Source organism: Protomyctophum parallelum, assembly GCF_964188405.1.
Source record: "Protomyctophum parallelum genome assembly, chromosome: 14".
In the NCBI taxonomy this organism is placed as follows: Eukaryota; Metazoa; Chordata; class Actinopteri; order Myctophiformes; family Myctophidae; genus Protomyctophum; species Protomyctophum parallelum.
The window spans coordinates 28,305,321-28,325,482 of NC_139709.1; the positions used below are offsets into that span (position 1 = coordinate 28,305,321).

Consider the following 20,162-nt stretch of genomic DNA (forward strand, 5'->3'; position numbering starts at 1 on the left):
AAGCCACAGCGCCGTGCAAACAGCGCAGTAGTGGGTGTAATATGTTTAAAATCGGCAAAGTAGCCTATAACAAGGTTTTGGTAGTAGGATACAATATTTGACTCTGAGATGTAGTAGTGGAAGTAAATATATTAAAAAACGCGACTGCAGTGAAAGTGAAGTAAAAAAAAAAAAGAAAAAATGTTAAACCGTTTGCGGAATGGGTACAGTTTAAGGAAAGGAAAGTACAGGTCAATACAAAATCGGCTAGTAAAGAGGATAAAAACAGAAAAAGCACTACATAAGTGTCCTCCAAAATCAAAAGGCACTGCTGAGATTCGAACTCAGGATCTCCTGTTTACTAAACAGGCGCTTTAACCAACTAAGCCACAGCGCCGTGCCAACAGCGCCGTAGTGGGTGTCATTATGTTTGAAATCCACGAAGTAGCCTATAACAAGGTTTTGGTAGTAGGATACAATATTTGACTGAGATGTAGTAGTGGAAGTAAATATATAAAAAAACGCGACTGCAGTGAAGTAAAAATAAATAAAAAGCACCACTCAATTATTATTTTTTACAAAAAAACATAAAAAATATAGTAAAGGTACTTTAGAACCACTGCAGTCTCACAGAACAGAAGCACCCATTAAGGTGCAGGGGAGGAGGAGGCGTTCCGTTCCAACAGACGTACAGAGAAAGAGCAAAGGTGTGGTTTCGTCTTCGTCCAAAAAAACTGCCCCCTTCCGTCCTTTGACTTTCACAGTAGACTAGTGCATTATCTGCGCAACAGGCGACGGGGCAGGACAAAGCGCAGGGTCTGTCCTCCTCCTCCTTTGACAGAACAAACAACACAACACTTTCTTTCCCGACAGCAACAACAACCTTTTGGTCACTTTTGAACAATTTCAAACAATGAGTTTGTACGGCTCTAATTCGAGGCTGCCGACCATGGAGCAGAGGAGTAACTCGCGGCCAGATCTGGCCAGCGCCAGCTTCAGAACGAACGACGGTCCTCCCGTGTTTCAAAGTGGGAACGGTTTCAACTCGGAGTATGGAGACGAGAGATACTTCAGTTACTCCAAAACCTCCACGGCCGGTGGGAGGCCGAAGACGCAGATGAGCATGGGTGGAGGAGATGGAGGTGCAAGGTAAGGAAGGGGTTTCAACTTGTATTATGCACACGAGCCGTTGAGGCAGGTGGATCGAATTTCGTATAGCTATTGTATAGCCTATAGGCCTATAAATGCATCTTCTTGATAATGTTTAGACTTTGGACGATAATTAAAATATTTGTTAAAAGGGGGAAATGGGAAATACACCTGACCGAACGAACGCTAACCTAACATATTGTTGGATGTTTTTTCTCTGAATTAGACTGTGTGTGCGCGTGTGTGTGTGTGTGTGTGTGTGTGTGTACACACTAGTGTAGTGACTCATAATGTCAGTTCGGGTTGTATTTCTCGTCGTCCCATCCCACGCTCTATAAATGTTTCTCAATAATATTTGGCATGTAACTGTCATGTATTGTAGATGATACTGTTCACAGTTCACACCCTATCTATCATCCTCCTCCCATCCCATCACTCAATGACGTCATTCATATTAACTGGCGTACTCCTACACACGGTCAGGTCACTATGGTCAGGGGCAAATGACCGACTATCCATATCAACTTCTAATTTATGCTTACAGTGGATATTTGTCTGGCAATGTTTTCGTTTTGTTCAAACAAAACAAACTAATTAAACGGACACACACACACACACACACACACACACACACACACACACACACACACACACACACACACACACACACACACACACACACACACACACACACACACACACACACACACACACACACACGCAAATTTAGCCTACATTTAAAGGACTCCCAAACTGAAAAGAGTCATTGAAATTCTTGAAAGAAGATACCTGTTTACAGACCTGTAAGGGTCCATTTGGACCCCCCCCCCTCCCCTCCACAATGAAACCTGAGAGTCCTTAAGTTGGACCCCATGAGAACCACCACTGACCTATATAACTAATGTTCTTTACTTAATTATGTTGGTTAAAGTTTAATAAATTTTCATATTTATTTGGGTCTTTTCAGTTAAGAACAAGGTTTTCTTTAGTGTGATGAAACTGTGCTCATTTGTTTTCAACTGTTGCGCGCAGCATGTACAACATCAACAACAAAGCTTTGGCCCTGCAGTCCCGTTGCCATGAGTACCTGCAAGGAGTGCAACACCTTCTGCAGAATGTAAGCATGACGCGCGCACACACACACACACACACACACACACACACACACACACACACACACACACACACACACACACACATACTTGTATTTGTTACCTACTTAGGACCAGCTACGAGGTCCTAAGTAGGTAAGTAATTATTGGTCTATTATTTATAGACATAGTAGAAACATATAAAATACACTCCTGGATGTGGAAAAAAATCTATTTTAATATAATCACCTCAGATTAAATTAAAAATTAAAAAATAAATTACCACATTTTTACCCTACTTGTTAGGACCATCTCTATATGCACTGGGGAGGCACTGGGGAGGCACTGGGAGGCACTGGGAGGCACTCAGGGGCACACTGGGGAGGCACTCAGGGGCACACTGGGGAGGCACTCAGGGGCACACTGGGGGGGCACTGGGGGGACACTGGGGAGGCACTGGGAGGCACTCAGGGGCACACTGGGGAGGCACTGGGGGGGGGCACTGGGGAGAAACTGCAGCCACTGGGGAGGCACTCAGGGGGACACTGGGGAGGCACTCAGGGAACACACTCAGGGGACACTGGGGAGGCACTCGGGGGACACTGGGGAGATACTCGGGGGACACTGGGGAGATACTCGGGGGACACTGGGGAGATACTCAGGGGACACTGGCAGTAGCGAGCTGGGATTGTACAACACTGTCCCCTGGGTGTTGCACTCTGAATGTAAACAGCTGATCTACAAGGCATGTCAACTATAACGTCATTGATATACCAAAAAGAGGGATGCAAGGTTGTCAAATAATGGCAGTCGCAGATATGTAGGTCAATGCAATATATACTCTGGTCCGAATGGTCTAATCCCCATTTGGTCCATTTGTGTCAGGGTATTTGATGACATAACTTTGAACTGAATTACAATGAACTGGGGAGGCACTGGGAGGCACTCAGGGGCACACTGGGGAGGCACTCAGGGGCACACTGGGGGGGCACTGGGGGGACACTGGGGAGGCACTGGGAGGCACTCAGGGGCACACTGGGGAGGCACTGGGGGGGGGCACTGGGGAGAAACTGCAGCCACTGGGGAGGCACTCAGGGGCACACTGGGGAGGCACTCAGGGGACACACTCAGGGGACACTGGGGAGGCACTCGGGGGACACTGGGGAGGCACTCGGGGGACACTGGGGAGATACTCGGGGGACACTGGGGAGATACTCAGGGGACACTGGGGAGGCACTCAGGGGGACACTGGGGAGGCACTCAGGGGGACACTGGGGAGATACTCAGGGGGACACTGGGGAGATACTCAGGGGGACACTGGGGAGGTACTCAGGGGGACACTGGGGAGATACTCAGGGGGACACTGGGGAGGTACTCAGGGGGACACTGGGGAGATACTCAGGGGGACACTGGGGAGGCACTCAGGGGACACTGGGGAGGTACTCAGGGGACACTGGGGAGGTACTCAGGGGACACTGGGGAGGCACTCAAGGGACACTGGGGAGGCACTCAGGGGACACTGGGGAGGCACTCAGGGGACACTGGGGAGGCACTCAGGGGACACTGGGGAGGTACTCAGGGGACACTGGGGAGCCACTGGGCAGACACTGGGGTGGCACTGGGGGAGGTACTGGACATATCATATCACACACACACCATGATTCAATAGCCACCATGATTCAATAGCCCCCTTCTTTATTTATTTTTATTTTTTTGGGCAGCTTGGCATGGCGCGATTTATTTCAAGCATGTTGCAGCGCCATGCCAACAACATTGTGCAGGAAACCCTGCTTTAATACACGACAGGTGAGGCGATATACCTCATCTCTAGTGAGTGGCCCAGCCCTTCCTATATTTTTCTGTATGTGGCCCTCAGTGAAAAAGGTTTGGGCACCCCTGATATAGAATGAATCACCCGTTTTTAATGTGATACAAATAAAAACAGCTTTAGTTTACTTAATCACAATCAAATAAGTACCAATTTGTGCTGTATAGTACTGTACACGTGATGGGACTTGTGACTTCCTGTTTGCTGCACCCAAGGGATGTTCTGTTGCTTAATTTTTAAAGATATTTATACTGTTTTTAAAGATTCTTTGTCAATATATATTTTAATATATTGATATTAGCAGTCAAGTGGATTAAGGCAACAAGTGGCTGTGGATCGACAACTGCTTGAGGTGATATTTGGTGGATTCTGTTTGAGGCCTACCTGAAGCCTCTCCTGCTGAAGCCAGGGCCTATCTGAGGCCTACACTGTGCAAACCCTCCAACCTGCTGTGGGATGCCTAAAGGTGGTGACAAAGGGGCAGCTGAAAAGGTAGCTCATAAACCTTTGCCAAAGAAACAACTCCGATCCCATCAACCTGGGTCGGAGAGTGTGAGTGAGTCGGGTGGTGTCATGGAGGTGGATGCATCAGTGTTTGAATCAATCAATGCCAGACTGAGCAAGTTGGATATGCTGGACGCATTACAACATGACCTCCGTGAGCTGAGAACCAGCATGGAGTTCAGTCAAAAGCAGATTGAGGACCTGAGGAAGGAAAATACCTTCCTTAAAGGTGTGGTAGAAAAGGTACAACAATCTGTAACCTCCAACACTGTGGATAACAAGAGAATGAAAGAGACATTATTGGATATGCAGTGCAGATCGATGAGAGATAATCTGATATTCGCTGGCATTGCAGAGGATAATGCCGCTGCCAACCCTCAAGAAACTGTAAGACACTTTATGACCAACAACCTCGAAATGTCCCCTGAGGTGGTGAGAGACATAAGCTTCTCTAGGGTTCACAGAATGGGCAGACCTGTGGATGGAAAAGCACGTCCAATAATAGCTTGTTTTGAGCATTACAAACAGAAAGAATTGGTGAAGAGCAGAGGTAATAAACTGAAAGGGAGCTCTCTTTGGCTAAATGAACACTTTCCAGCAGAGATCAATAACAGAAGGAAAATACTGCGACCAATAATGAGAGAAAACTGGGCCCTGGATCATAAAGTGGCATTGGCATACAGTGGCATACAGGGCATTTCCCCTTCTTAAACTGGGCTCCTCTGACCACATCTCTATCATGCTCACACCCACATACAGACCTCGGGTGAAACTGGTGAAACCAGTCAAGAAGCAGATTAGAGTGTGGCCAGAAGGGAGCACATCAGCCCTACAGGACTGCATGGAAACCACAGACTGGAACATCTTCAGAGAAGCAGCTACCTACAATCATCAGACGGACCTGCAGGAGTATACAGAGGTCGTGATGGACTACATCAGCAAATGTACGGATGATGTAACAACCACCAAAACAATTACTGTGCGCTCCAACCAGAAACCATGGATGACGGGAGAGGTTCGCTCTCTGTTGAGGACTCGAGATGCAGCCTTCAGGTCAGGGGACTCGGTAGCCCTGAACATGGCTAGGAACGACCTGTCTCGGGGAATCAAGAAAGCGAAGAAACAGCACTCCAGGAGGATACATAACAACTTCACTGAAACCAGTGACACACGTCGCTTGTGGCAGGGGATCCAAGCCATCACAGGCTATAAACCTCCCCCACAGGTCTGTGACAGTGACCCCTCCCTCCCAAACCAGCTGAATGACTTCTATGCACGATTTGAGGCCACAAACAACACCCCTGCTCAGAAAGCCGTGCCACAGTCTGGTGAACAGGTTCTGTGTCTCACCCCTACCAGTGTGAGGAGAGTCTTGTCACAGATTAACCGCCGAAAGGCTGCAGGGCCAGACAATATATCTGGGCGGGTACTCAGAGACTGTGCGGAGCAGCTGAAGTATGTCCTCACAGACATTTTTAACACATCCCTGCATCAGGCTGTTGTCCCAAAATGCCTCAAATCTGCCACCATCATTCCAGTCCCAAAAAAGTGCCCTGTATCTTGCCTAAATGACTATCGCCCCATAGCACTGACACCCATCATTATCAAGTGCTTTGAGAGGCTGGTCTTGGAGAACATCAAAAGAGCCCTGCCCCCCAACATGGACCCCCATCAGTATGCATACCGGGCCAACAGGTCCACTGACGATGCTGTGTCTACTGCCCTGCACTTGGCCCTTACACACCTGGACAAGAGAAACACATACGTCAGAATGCTGTTCATTGACTTCAGCTCCGCTTTTAACACAATCATCCCCCAGCAGCTGATAGGGAAGCTGAGCACACTGGGTCTCAACACGCCTCTCTGTAACTGGATTTTGGACTTCCTCACCTGCAGGCCGCAGTCAGTCAAAATAGGAGGACATAGCTCCAGCACCATCACACTGAGTACTGGCTCCCCCCAGGGCTGTGTGCTCAGTCCACTCCTGTTCACCTTATTGACCCAGGACTGTTCTGCCAGGTCCAGCTCCAACCAGTTCATCAAATTAGCTGAGGACACGACAGTGGTGGGTCTAGTCACGAACGGCGATGAGACACAATACAGAGAGGAGGTGGAGAAACTGGCCATGTGGTGTAATGACAACAACCTGTCCCTAAATGTGGACAAGACCAAGGAGATGGTCATTAGAGGCCCCACTGTGCTCAGCCCACTTACCATCAACGGTGCTGCTGTGGAAAGGGTCAAAAGTACCAAGTTCCTGGGGGTGCACATTGCTGACGACCTAAAGTGGTCCACTAACACCTCAGCCATCACTAAGAAAGCCCAGAAACGCCTGTATTTCTTGCGAAGCCTGAAGAAAGTGAACTCCCCCCCCCCCTCTATCATGACATCCTTCTATAGAGGAACCATCGAGAGCGTCCTGACGTACTGCATCACAGCCTGGTATGGGAATTGCACAGATGCCGACCGCAAGTCCCTACAGAGGATAGTGAGAGCAGTGGAGAAGATCACAGGTGTCCCCCTCCCCCCCATAGCTGACATATACACGGACCGTTGTGTCAGGAAGGCCATGAATATTATAACCGACCCCTCCCACCCCTCCCACCATCTACTTGAACTCCTGCCATCTGGTAGGAGGTTCAAGAGCCTAGGAGGAAGCACCAGCAGGCTGACCAACAGTTTCTTCCCCCAAACTATCAGGACACTGAACACTCGCCACATATTGCCCCCAAGGAGGGATGAATAGCACCTTACACACATGCACTTTGAATGCATCAGCACTTTTTCCTGCCAATGTTGTCTGCTCCTTTTACCTTCTTAATGTTCTTTTAATAAGGCCTTGCCCCTTTTTAATGTGTCTATTGTTTTTAAATGTGAAGCACCATGAGCCATGGAGAACGGTATTTTGCTCCCCTGTATGCCCAGTGTATATTTGTGGAAGTAACAATAAATCTGATTGATTGATTGTCAGTCGATAGGCTGTATATAAATGGACAACTCTACAGGGACTCAAAGGTGACCCCCTGGCTCTTTTAGTAGAGGCCTATGGGTCGGTGGTGAACACTAACCTATGGATATGCAGTCAGACGACTGAATGTCAATCAATCTACCAAAGAAAGGGTTAAAGATTGCACATATTAATATCTGCAGTCTACGCAACAAAGTATATGAAATTGAGAGTCTGCTGATGTCTAACAATGTTCACATACTTGCCATATCTGACACATTTAGATGAAACATGTGATAAGGAATTAATGGTACATGGGTTTAATATCTACAGGAGAGACAGAAATATTCATGGTGGGGGTGTGGCTTTTTATATTTTAAATGATATTCCAGTAAAGAGGATAGATGACCTGATGATTAGTGACATAACTTGAAAACATACTATGGCATACTGTAGGTGAAGAGGAAAATCCAGAGATAGCTTTGAATTTGTTTATGCAGTTATTTCTGTCAATAGCTGACAAGCATGCTCCAGTTAGAAAACATACTGTTAAATCTGTAAGAGCACCTTGGATTGATAATGAATTTAAAGACTGCATGGCTTTAAGAAATACTGCTAACAAAAAGGCAAGTGAATCTGGCAGTCTGGCTGACTGGCAGATCTACTGTAAATCAAGAAATAATGTTACAAAAATGAATAGGAAGAAAAAAGAAATGTTATTATCAAACAAGGATAAATTAAATCAAATCGGACAGTAAAATGCTGTGGAAAACTTTTAACAATGCTCTGGGTAGGGGCTCCTTCCTTGAGGTGGATGGGGCTTTTATCAATAAGCCATATGACATAGCTCAATACTTTAACAACTTTTTCACCAGCAAAGTAGAAAGGTTAAGAAAGGATATGTCTTGTTATGATGTGCATTGTGTTTCCTCTATATCAGACAGAATTATGAATAATAAGTCCTGTATGTTTAGTTTTGAACCCATCAGCTCTGAGGTGGTGGAGAAACTGTTACTTTCAATACACAGTGAGAAGTCTGCAGGCCTGGATAACCTCGTTACTGGAGCGCGCTGTACACCTGGTAACTAATCCAATTACCCACATTTTTAACCAAAGCTTGATGTGGGGGGGGGGGGGGGGGGGTGTCCACAAATATGGAAGGAAGCTAAAGTTATTCCAATACCAAAAGATTCTAAAACAAACATCACAAAAGTTAACAGCCGCCCTATTAGCATTCTGCCAGTTCTTGCTAAATTAATGGAAAAATATGTATTTAACCAAATTCAATCATATTTCTCTGAGATTGTATTGAATACTGACTTTCAACACGCCTATAGAGATGGGCTTTCTACATGTACAGCACTGACACAGTTAATAGATGACTGTCTAATGAATGTGGATTCTAAGAGACTAGTGGGGTCTGTACTGTTAGATTTTAGTCCCGCGTTTGATATTATTGATCACAATCTATTGCTTGACAAACTTTCATGTTATGGTTTTACCTTATCTGCACTAAGGTGGATAAAAAGCTATTTATCACAGAGAGTATACTATAATGGGAGTCTATCAGACACTAAACATTCACAGTGGAATTCCACAAGGAAGTTGCTTAGGTCCTTTGTTGTTCACTATATTTACAAATGACATGCCACTGGTCTTAGACAGGGCCAATATAGCCATGTATTCTGACGACACTACTTTGTATATGTCTGCCACTAATGTGGAAGATCTGTCTGTAGCTCTTAACAAGGAACTACAGAACATATCAGAGTGGGTGGTGAACAATAGGATGGTCCTGAACATCTCAAAGACTAAATCCATTGTATTTGGATCACAGCATATGCTCAAGTCAAAACCCAAATTGAATCTGAATCTGAGCAATCTAGCATGGTAGATGAAACAAAACTACTTGGGGTTACATTAGACAGTCATCTAACATGGTCTACTCGTATTCAAAACATAACTAATAAATGGGAGGGGGTTTGTCCATGATTAGGAGATGTGCTGAGTTTTTAACTCCAACATCTGCTGTCCTGGTCATCCAGGCACTAGTGATATCCCACCTTGACTATTGTCCAGTTGTGTGGTCCAATGCTGCTAAAAAGGACCTGCGTAAATTACAAATAGCCCAGAATAAGGCAGCTCGCCTTGCCCTGAACTGCAATACTAGATCTAGTACACTGTTAAATCATCAGAAGCTGTCATGGCTGTTGGTGGAGCAGAGATTAGCTGCCAGTGTTGATTTCGGCGACTAGAACTATGATGAAAAATGTTTTGTCGACTACCTTTTTTCACTGAAGAAAACCAAATGAAGACTAAGCTGTGATGACTAAGACTAAATATTTTGACAATTTCTTCAACAAATAAAAACCAGACTAAAATGTTTAACCCTCTAAGACCCAGCGTTGCTTTTTAGCAACAATTTTATTTTAATGAATTACTATATATATTTTTTTCTGTTCTTTTTTCACCTAAACGTCATCAGTTATGTTCATTGCACTGCCATTTCAATGCCATTGGTCATGATATTTGCATATAAATACCCCCCACAGAGGCTGAAATTCACACAAATAAAAAATGTCTGGACTGTCTGGACATTTTTTAACTTAAGTAACCTAACTTTTGACCTTTACCCTAATAAAAGTAGGTACAATAATTGTAATATATGTTTTTTGTGATCATTAGAATGTCTAGAACATGTTTTATTCATTATTGTGAAAGATATCCACCAAATGTAATTATTATTATTTTTTCATCAAACTATTTTATTTTATTTTTTTAAACATATTTTTTAGTCTTAGTCCTAGTAGTACAAAGTAGTAGTAAGGTTGAAATCTATTTTTTGTAAGTAGAAATGAATGCAGGTCTTAGAGGGTTAAAGAGGAACTAATGGAGTAGTACTAAAAAAAGCTCTGTTCTTCTTAGGACCGAGTGTGTGTGGACTGATGTGTTACCCTCCCCCATGGTTCTTCTTAGGACCGAGTGTGTGTGGACTGATGTGGTAGCCTTCCCCATGATTCTTCTTAGCCCTCTAACACCCGCATTAATTTCTACTTGCAAAAAATAGATTTCAACCTTACTACTACTTTGTAATACTAGGACTAAGACTAAAAAAGATGTTAAAAAAAATAAAAAAATAAAGTTTGATGAAAAATGTATAATAATTATATAATATAATATAATAAATTAATAATTTACATTTTGAGGATATCTTTCACAATAATGAATAAAACATGTTCTAGACATTCTAATGATCACAAAAAAACATATATTACAATTATTTTACCTACTTTTATTAGGGTAAAGGTCAAAAGTCTTAGGTTAAAAAATGTTCAAAATTGCACAAAGTTCAGACATTTTTTATTTGTGTGAATTGCAGCCTCTGTGGGGGGTATTTAAATGCAAATATCATGACCAATGGCATTGAAATGGCATTGCAATGAACATCACTGATGACGTTTAGGTGAAAAAAGAACAGAAAAAAAAAAAAAAATTAATAATTAAATAAAATAAAATAGTTGCTAAAAAGCAACTCTGGGTCTTTGAGGGTTAGGACCGAGTGTGTGTGGACTGACCCTCCCCCATGGTTCTTCTTAGGACCAGCAACCAGTTGGTATGACGTGTTTCTAAAAGCCATCATATCTAGACCAGGGGTTCCCAAACCTTTTTGGGTCAAGACACCCCTATAAATACTTTTTTCATCCAAGGCACCCCTATTGTTAAATATAAGATATATTTTTCTAACCTATCTTTTTATAATCCTTAAGGTGTCTAGTTAATGAATTTTGATGTTCCCAGAGCCAATCTTTGTCCGATATATGTTTTTTTTATCATATGTTGTGTCCGTCCTGGATTTTTGGCTGTGAAAAATAAAAACTTTAAATAAACATAGCTCCTAAAGTATACAGTAGGCTATATTATACAGGAGAATTGATAACCTTGCATTTACCTGCATTTGTTATATGTTGCTATTGTAGGAATGAGGAGGGCCTATTTGTACACTCTGAGTTACATATATGCAGTGTGAGGTTTTAAAGTTCTAACTGGAGAGTGGGTGTGGTGATGTTTGTCTGTAGTATGAAGGTAGGCTACAGAACCATAGATACACTCCGAGGCACAAGCAGGTGGGATTCTGAAGTGGCTGCATTGATAGAGGGGGACAGATAATGAGCAAAGTTAATGTCAGGGAGTTTTTGCAGCTCCATTTCCCATGCGTGCCATTTCTCCAACAACAAGCTATTCGTTTCAATGAAGTTATCCCATCCTCTTTCCTGGTTCCATAAATCCTGCACTATGATCTTTGCACAAGATGTGAAAGGAGTCATATAGCCCAGAGGATCATAATGGCTTGACACTATTTTTTTTTAATGTTCCTCATTGTAGGCTGATGGTAAATAATGGACTTGTTCTTATAACTCAGTATGTCAGTAGAGAAGTTCCGTTGGAGGCCTAATGTTAGCTGTCATTGCTAGCCCATTATCTGATGTCAAACCCATAAAAAATCAGCAAGTAGGGGTCTCATTTTTGTCAATTAGGGACTTGGATGAAGGGGAATTTTAAAAGCAATTATCAACATAAGAACTATGTTGGACAGAGTTAAGGATATCCTCATTACAACATGTTTTTGCCATTAGGGCCCTCTAAGCACAGCAACATTCCCACCAGAACATGGATAAGGGAAAAATCATCCAAGGCCTTAACATTACTAATGCGAATAATAGGGGAATTCAATAATGTGACAATTTCACTCTGAACTAGCAGCCTTGGTAGGCCATATCGTTCTTGAAGTGCTCAGAGAGCAGTGGAATATGGCTAAAAATAAGTGTGTAACATATGCATTATGTACATCATGTGTCTCCCTTTTCCAAAAAAGGTGTGCGATCCTGGAGGTAAGGTGGGGGGGTTAAGAAGCGGACTGGGTTGCTTAGCAACCACAGAACCGCCACTATCGGAGGAAGAGACAAAAAATGTTGTCAACAACAAGGACAATTTGTGTTCTAAAAAAAAAAACATTTACTCCTGTAAGTTATTGTGATTTCGTATGTACATGCTCAGATAAATAATGTAATGTCTCCTCCCCTGAAAAGCTTGTAAAAGAAAAATAAAATAAAAAGTCGGTCACAAGCAGTGGAATATGGTCTTGCATGCTGAATCTGGCCAATTTGTTAGCACCTGAGTGCTGAAGATGGTCTCTAGTAGGATCTGATATTTATATTGTTCAGTAAGTTGGGGGTGAATATCTAGGAGGTTATCTAGAGCGGGTGCATCCCTCCATTCCTACATGCTGCCATTCCGACACCCCCCATTCCGACATGCCCCCATTCCGACATGTTGCCATTCCGACATCCCCCCATTCCGACACATTTTAGTCCCACCATTCCGACAGTCCACAAATCTTAAATGTATTTTCAAGGCAATTTTTAAGGGGTGTGTAGCAACTTATAATGTAATAATCAGCTCATAATTGAATTAAAAGACGAGCACATAACTTAATAGATTTTTCTATAATGTAATAATGTGTTACATTAAGAACCTCCACATAGGCGACTCATACTGTAATAAGACTTCATAATGCAATGATGTCTTTATAATATATGAGCTGATTGAGTTTTTATTACATTTTAGCCATGATACTGACATGACACTGACATGACACTGACCATGACACTGACATGATACTGACCATGATACTGACATGATACTGACCATGACACTGACATGATACTGACCATGATACTAACATGACACTGACCATGATACTGACCATGATACTGACCATGACACTGACATGATACTGACCATGATACTAACATGACACTGACCATGATACTGACCATGATACTGACCATGACACTGACATGATACTGACCATGATACTAACATGACACTGACCATGATACTGACCATGATACTAACCATGACACTGACATGATACTGACCATGATACTGACATGACACTGACATGACACTGACCATGATACTGACATGACACTGACCATGACACTGACATGATACTGACCATGATACTGACATGACACTGACATGATACTGACCATGATACTGACCATGACACTGACCATGATACTGACATGACACTGACATGACACTGACCATGATACAGGCATGACACTGACTATGGGCCGATTCATACTCCTATTTTAGAGCCGAATAAAAGTCGGTTCGGCTCTGTAGAGCCTACAATTTGACGTCATTTGAGGTTCGGGGGGGCGGGTACCGTCCTAAAGTCGGCTCTTCAGTGCTACTGAAAATTTCTGACGAGCCGAAATCATTTCGGCACTACAGCGCCGAAACAGCGGTAAAATAGGAGTATGAATCGGCCCTATGACACTGACATGACACTGACCATGATACTGACATGACACTGACCATGATACTGACATGACACTGACCATGATACTGACATGACACTGACCATGATACTGACATGATACTGACCATGACACTGACATGACACTGACCATGACACCGACCATGACACTGACATGATACTGACCATGATACTGACATGACACTGACCATGATACTGACATGACACTGACATGATACTGACCATGATGCTGACCATGACACTGACTATGATACTGACATGACACTGACATGATACTGACCATGACACTGACATGACACTGACCATGACACTGACATGATACTGACCATGATACTGACATGACACTGACCATGATACTGACATGACACTGACATGATACTGACCATGATACTGACATGATACTGACATGATACTGACCATGATACTGACCATGACACTGACTATGATACTGACATGACACTGACATGATACTGACCATGATACTGACATGACACTGACCATGATACTGACATGACACTGACCATGATACTGACATGACACTGACATGACACTGACCATGACACTGACATGATACTGACCATGACACTGACATGACACTGACCATGACACTGACATGACACTGACCATGACACTGACATGACACTGACCATGATACTGACATGACACTGACATGACACTGACCATGACACTGACATGATACTGACCATGATACTGACATGATACTGACCATGATACTGACATGACACTGACATGATACTGACCATGATACTGACCATGACACTGACTATGATACTGACATGACACTGACATGATACTGACCATGATACTGACATGACACTGACCATGACACTGACATGATACTGACCATGACACTGACCATGATACTGACATGACACTGGCATGATACTGACATGATACTGACCATGACACTGACATGACACTGACATGATACTGACCATGACACTGACCATGACACTGACATGACACTGACCATGACACTGACCATGATACTGACATGACACTGACCATGATACTGACATGATACTGACCATGACACTGACCATGACACTGACATGACACTGACCATGATACTGACATGACACTGACCATGATACTGACATGATACTGACCATGACACTGACATGATACTGACCATGATACTGACATGACACTGACCATGATACTGACATGACACTGACCAAATAAAAAGAGCACCAATCACAAACATTCAATCAAGAACTGACCAATCTAAGCAAGGCAGTAAAAAGAGTACTCTGCTGCACTGAGCAGTAAAACAACATTTAAACGGAGTGTAACATATTGCTACTGTCAGGGACGGATTAACCCCCACGAGGGCCCCTGGGCCGGTAGTATTTGCAGGGCCCCCATAGCGAGCGTGCGCGCGACATTTCCGTGTTTTTAATCATCCTTTTAACCTAAATTGAACAAAATCAACAGCCAATGAAGGGCCCCAGGAGCCCTTCAGGGTGTCAAACCTAGTACCTCACGGTCTAATTTCCCCGAAGGGACCCTGAGAGCCAAGGGCCCCTGAGGGCCAAGGTCCCCTGAGGGCCAAGGGCCCCTGAGGGCCAAGGTAGCCAAGGTCCCCTGAGGGCCAAGGTCCCCTGAGAGCCAAGGGCCCCTGGGGGCCAAGGTCCCCTGAGGGCCAAGGTCCCCTGAGGGCCAAGGGCCCCTGGGGGCCAAGGTCCCCTGAGGGCCAAGGTCCCCTGAGGGCCAAGGTCCCCTGAGGGCCAAGGGCCCCTGGGCCACGGCCCCACTGGCCCAATGGCTAATTTGTCCCTGGCTGCTGTCGGGCAGAAACCTTGTATGCCCATTTATATATATATATATATATATATATATATATATATATATATATATATATATATATATATAAAACCTTTTATGTTGTAATGTAGTAGTGAAAATAGCCATGTGATGGATTATTTACACTCGAAATTCACTTTTTGTTCTACACACACACACACACCTGTAATTACATGAGTTGGCCAGAGGGGGCGATCTCAAATGTAAAAATGCCTCCTTCTTAGGACCATCAAAAAAAAAAAAGATTTCAACACCAGGCATGGTAAAATGGCACCCTCTATCTGTTGCAGTGGTCATCCGTATAAGGACCATGATTTTGGTCCTAACTTGTCAAACGGCCCTAATATGGAAGCTGTTTTTACGGGTAAAGGTCCTAAGTAGGTAACAAATACGAGAACACACACACACACACACACACACGCACACATTTGAATTATTTTATTTGGATCGGCACAAAAGGTGCAATTCATTAGATCCAAACACTGATCAGAAGAAGGTTTCATTACGATAAAACGATCAAACCAGACCTTTATGGCCTACATTAATGACAGTTAATGGGTGTGTTTACGATGGGTGTGTTTTAAAGTGGCCTACTGCCATCTTGGCACACACACAACACAGGAGGTAGAGCAGGTCGTCCAATGATCCATGGGTCGGCGGTTCGAATCCCGGCTCCTCCTGTCTACATGTCGAAGTGTCCTTGGGCAAGACACTGAACCCCAAATTGCTCACGATGTGCTGGTTGGTACCTTGCATGGCTTCCGCCGTAATTGGTGTGTGAATGGGTGAATGTAATGCACTATGTAAAGCGCCTTGGATAGAGGCGCTATATAAAATGCACCATTTTACACACACACACACACACACACACACACACACACACACACACACACACACACACACACACACACACACACACACACACACACACACACACACATACACACACATGCAAAACAATAATAATGGGCTATTCATTACGACATTATTACCACTTAATGCATTTAGTAGGCCTACAACATCATTGATTCTTCAGCTGTGTAACACATTGAGCTTCGATTTAGTTGTCTATATTTAAACGCCAATATTACTGATGATGACTTGCAACCCAACAAATATTGTAATTTATTTTATGATCAGTACTTTATTTTAATTTTTTACAAATAAACATAAAAAACAAACACAAGCAACAACAACAACAGAATAGGTATGCATGGACATACATTATGTATGAGCACAAAAACATAATAAATAAAAATAAATCAAATTAAAAGTTTAGTAGTTTACACGACCAAACACGCAGCATCATCAACCGTATCATGTATACTAAGACAGTAAACAATCAAAAGGGCATTGCCTGACCATGGATCACATCAAGGTCAACCTGCAACATGACACGTTCCACTTCAAATCATATTAATCTAACTGATTATTCATCTTAAAAGATAACAAATGTTGTTTTTCATGGTTTTCGACATACTATAGGTCATTTTTCATGGTTTTCATCATTTCTTTATTGTCGAAAACCATTGTTTTTTATCTTCTAAAACCATGAAAATGTATGTAGTTTTTCATGGTTTTAGAGAATACAAAAATTATGAAAATTATGAAAAGGAGACAATATTTAACTTCTGGTTGTTTTTTCTTTCTAGGGGGGTTCATACATGGAGATGGACAAGTTTTTGAGCATAGCTACAGAGAGCTTGGAGCAGCTGAAGAGATGTGCCATTGAGCTGGACAGTATGCGTGTACCCCATGACCTCAGTAGAAGGTAATTACAGAGGGTGTTTTATTCATTCTTTATTCTTTATTCGGATCCCCCATTAACTGCCGCGGTCGCTAGTCTTCCTGGGGTCTACATAAAACATCACAACATAAAACAACATACAATATACAACTGACACTAGTCAGTCTAAATCCTAATTACACTGTTCAAATGCCAATGACTTAGAATCTAAGTCATTGGCATTTGAACAGTGTAATTAGATAATAGAGGTTAAACATCATGCACAACAACCCAATAATATTTTAGCTTTTAATTTGTTTAATATTTACAGATAATAAACATTACCTACAGATGCCCATTTGATAACACTTATCTCTGGGAGTGTACACAGATCAAACACTTATCTCTGGGAGTGTCCACAGATCAAAGACAACAAAAAACCACAGGAATACTGTCTTCACTTGCGCAATAATTGAGCAAGTGAAAGTGAAGACAGTGTGCGTGTTTTTATTTGATTGTGTTTTCATTTTTTGAGGATGTACAAATGGAACAAAATGTACCCATAAAGTCCACTTGGTTCTATTTGTACAGAGTACTGTCAGGGTTACAGACCATTAATGGTTCCTTCCTACCTATCTGGTTCCTGCTACTATCAATTATTTAGCCGGAGGCCCCTGCTTTGGACCCCCCTCAAGGACCCCTGGTTGTCTCTCCAGACATCATGTTCTAGAATAGATGTTTGGACTGTTGAATAGCTGGGTGCACACTTGTCCCCTACTCATAGATTATCATCCCAAATGTCATGTTATTTTTAGATTTCTCCTCAAACCAGTAATCTCTATGAAGTAATGTCTATTTGTCAACAATAACATGAACATGTGCGCCTGTCAGCAGGTGGTAAATCTGCAACAGTAGAAATATATGTAATAGAATAGATGTTTTGTGTCAAACGCGGCAGAAGTATTGTAATCAATCTATGAACACCTCCATAATGTGTTTTTTCAATATGAAGATATGTCGGTTATCGTATTCAATCATCATCATCAGGCCCTCCAGCAAAGTAGGGAGCTGTAATAATAATAATAATTATTATATATCTTTTATCTATTACTGTAAATTTATGCAACAGTTAACTAATTGATTTAATAGATTATAAGAAATAATCAATTTAACAAAAAATAAAATAATTTCAGTCTTTGTTTCATCAATTTTAGCGATTATTAATTATTAATATTGACTCGTTGATTATTCAATAAATCATAAACGTAATCGATAGAATGATCACTGAGAACATTATTGATAATTTCAGCCCTATTCACTACTTTAATTTAGTTTCAATGTCTTCCTGTTTCAACACCTCCAGCATAGAACAGTTCCATCAACAACTCGTCCATGAAGGCCATAGAGTGACCGTGGCGGCCCAGGGAACACGTGGCACCCTCGGCGGTGGCATGAGCCAGCGCTTTCCCAAAGGAAGCGCTGGCTCCATGGATGGCGGAAGTCGAAGCTTTACTGACGCCATGGCGTGGATTACTCAACAGAAGGTGAGGCCTTTGCATTTTGGCACCATGCTACGACACTACGGCATCACCCGTCAAGGTTATTACTTAGAGCGAATGCAAGTCATGACGGCACTGCCCAGGAACTCCCCCCGATAAAACTGTGATTCCATTCCCTGCAGCACTCCCCTGGACCCTGACAGCACTAAGTAGTTTTGTGAGTGTCTGTGTGTGTGTGTGTGTGTGTGTGTGCACGTGTGAGTGTGTGCTTGCGTGCGTGCCTGGCCTGCTCGTTTGTTCGCGAGTAGGTGTGCAATTCTGTGTCAGCGTGTGTGCAGAGAGAGAAGTGATGCATGACACGTCTTATCAAATATTCGGTCCCGCTGTAACACAAACCCGTCCGGACGGACGTGTTGCCAAAACACGAGTCGCTAGTTTGAAAGAGGCAGAGAACGACAGTGAGTAACATGGAGGCGAACTCTCTCAAATTGGCAATTTGAGAGAGTACAAGAGAGAGAATGTGTGTGTGTGTGTTTGTGTTTTTGTGTGTGTGTGTGTGTGTGTGTGTGTGTGTGTGTGTGTGTGTGTGTGTGTGTGTGGAGGGGGGGTATTGATGACAAACAAAAAGCTTGGCGAGGAGGAGAAAATGAGAAATGATGAGGTAAAGTGGTGTGAAATATGACACTCTCCTGACTTGGTCCGCTGACTTGGTCGTCATGGGACACGGCGGTCTGGGGTTGTTCGTTTACATGCTTGTGGGAAAACGCCCTTTCACCCCCCACAGACACACCCTTGAACTCTCTCTGAATTCAAACCTCGCCCATTTTGCAATGGCTGCATCACACTGCTGCTTTCTCCCCGTATTATCATATCCAGACGTGTTTCACTATTGACTCTTTCACTCCATGTGTTCCTTCCTGGTTTCCTTCTCTCACACTCAAAATGTGTTCCTCCTGTCCTTTCCTTCTATCTCACTCTTTCACTCAATGTGTTCCTGCTTTCTAAAAGTCCTCTGCCCAAAACTGGAAATGTAACACCTGGTGACCTACTTCTGTCCTCATTCCTACTACCCAGGCCAGTACCCAGGGGTTTATTGTGTCTTTTGGTCCAGTTTAGTGACATTGTACGCATACATTAAGTCATAGTAAAACAAAGCCTTGAAACTTAAGCTTCCTTCATTAGACAGCATGTGCCCTACAAATGTCCAACACTTGAAACAGACACAGGCTATTGTGTGTATATCTTTAAATCTGTAAAGGAAGG

At 43.0% G+C, this 20,162-nt stretch overlaps 1 protein-coding gene across 1 annotated transcript in view; it reads left to right on the forward strand.

The window, feature by feature from the left end:
- Positions 1-748: 748 nt before the first annotated feature.
- dspa (desmoplakin a) overlaps positions 749-20,162 on the forward strand; it is a 40,886-nt gene continuing 21,472 nt past the window's right edge. Inside the window, exons 1-4 of the mRNA XM_083782518.1 lie at positions 749-1,128; positions 2,161-2,245; positions 17,327-17,445; positions 18,764-18,944. Of these exons, the coding sequence (XP_083638644.1) occupies positions 893-1,128; positions 2,161-2,245; positions 17,327-17,445; positions 18,764-18,944 (621 nt within the window). The 5' untranslated portion in view covers positions 749-892. The remainder of the gene's footprint in view (positions 1,129-2,160; positions 2,246-17,326; positions 17,446-18,763; positions 18,945-20,162) is intronic.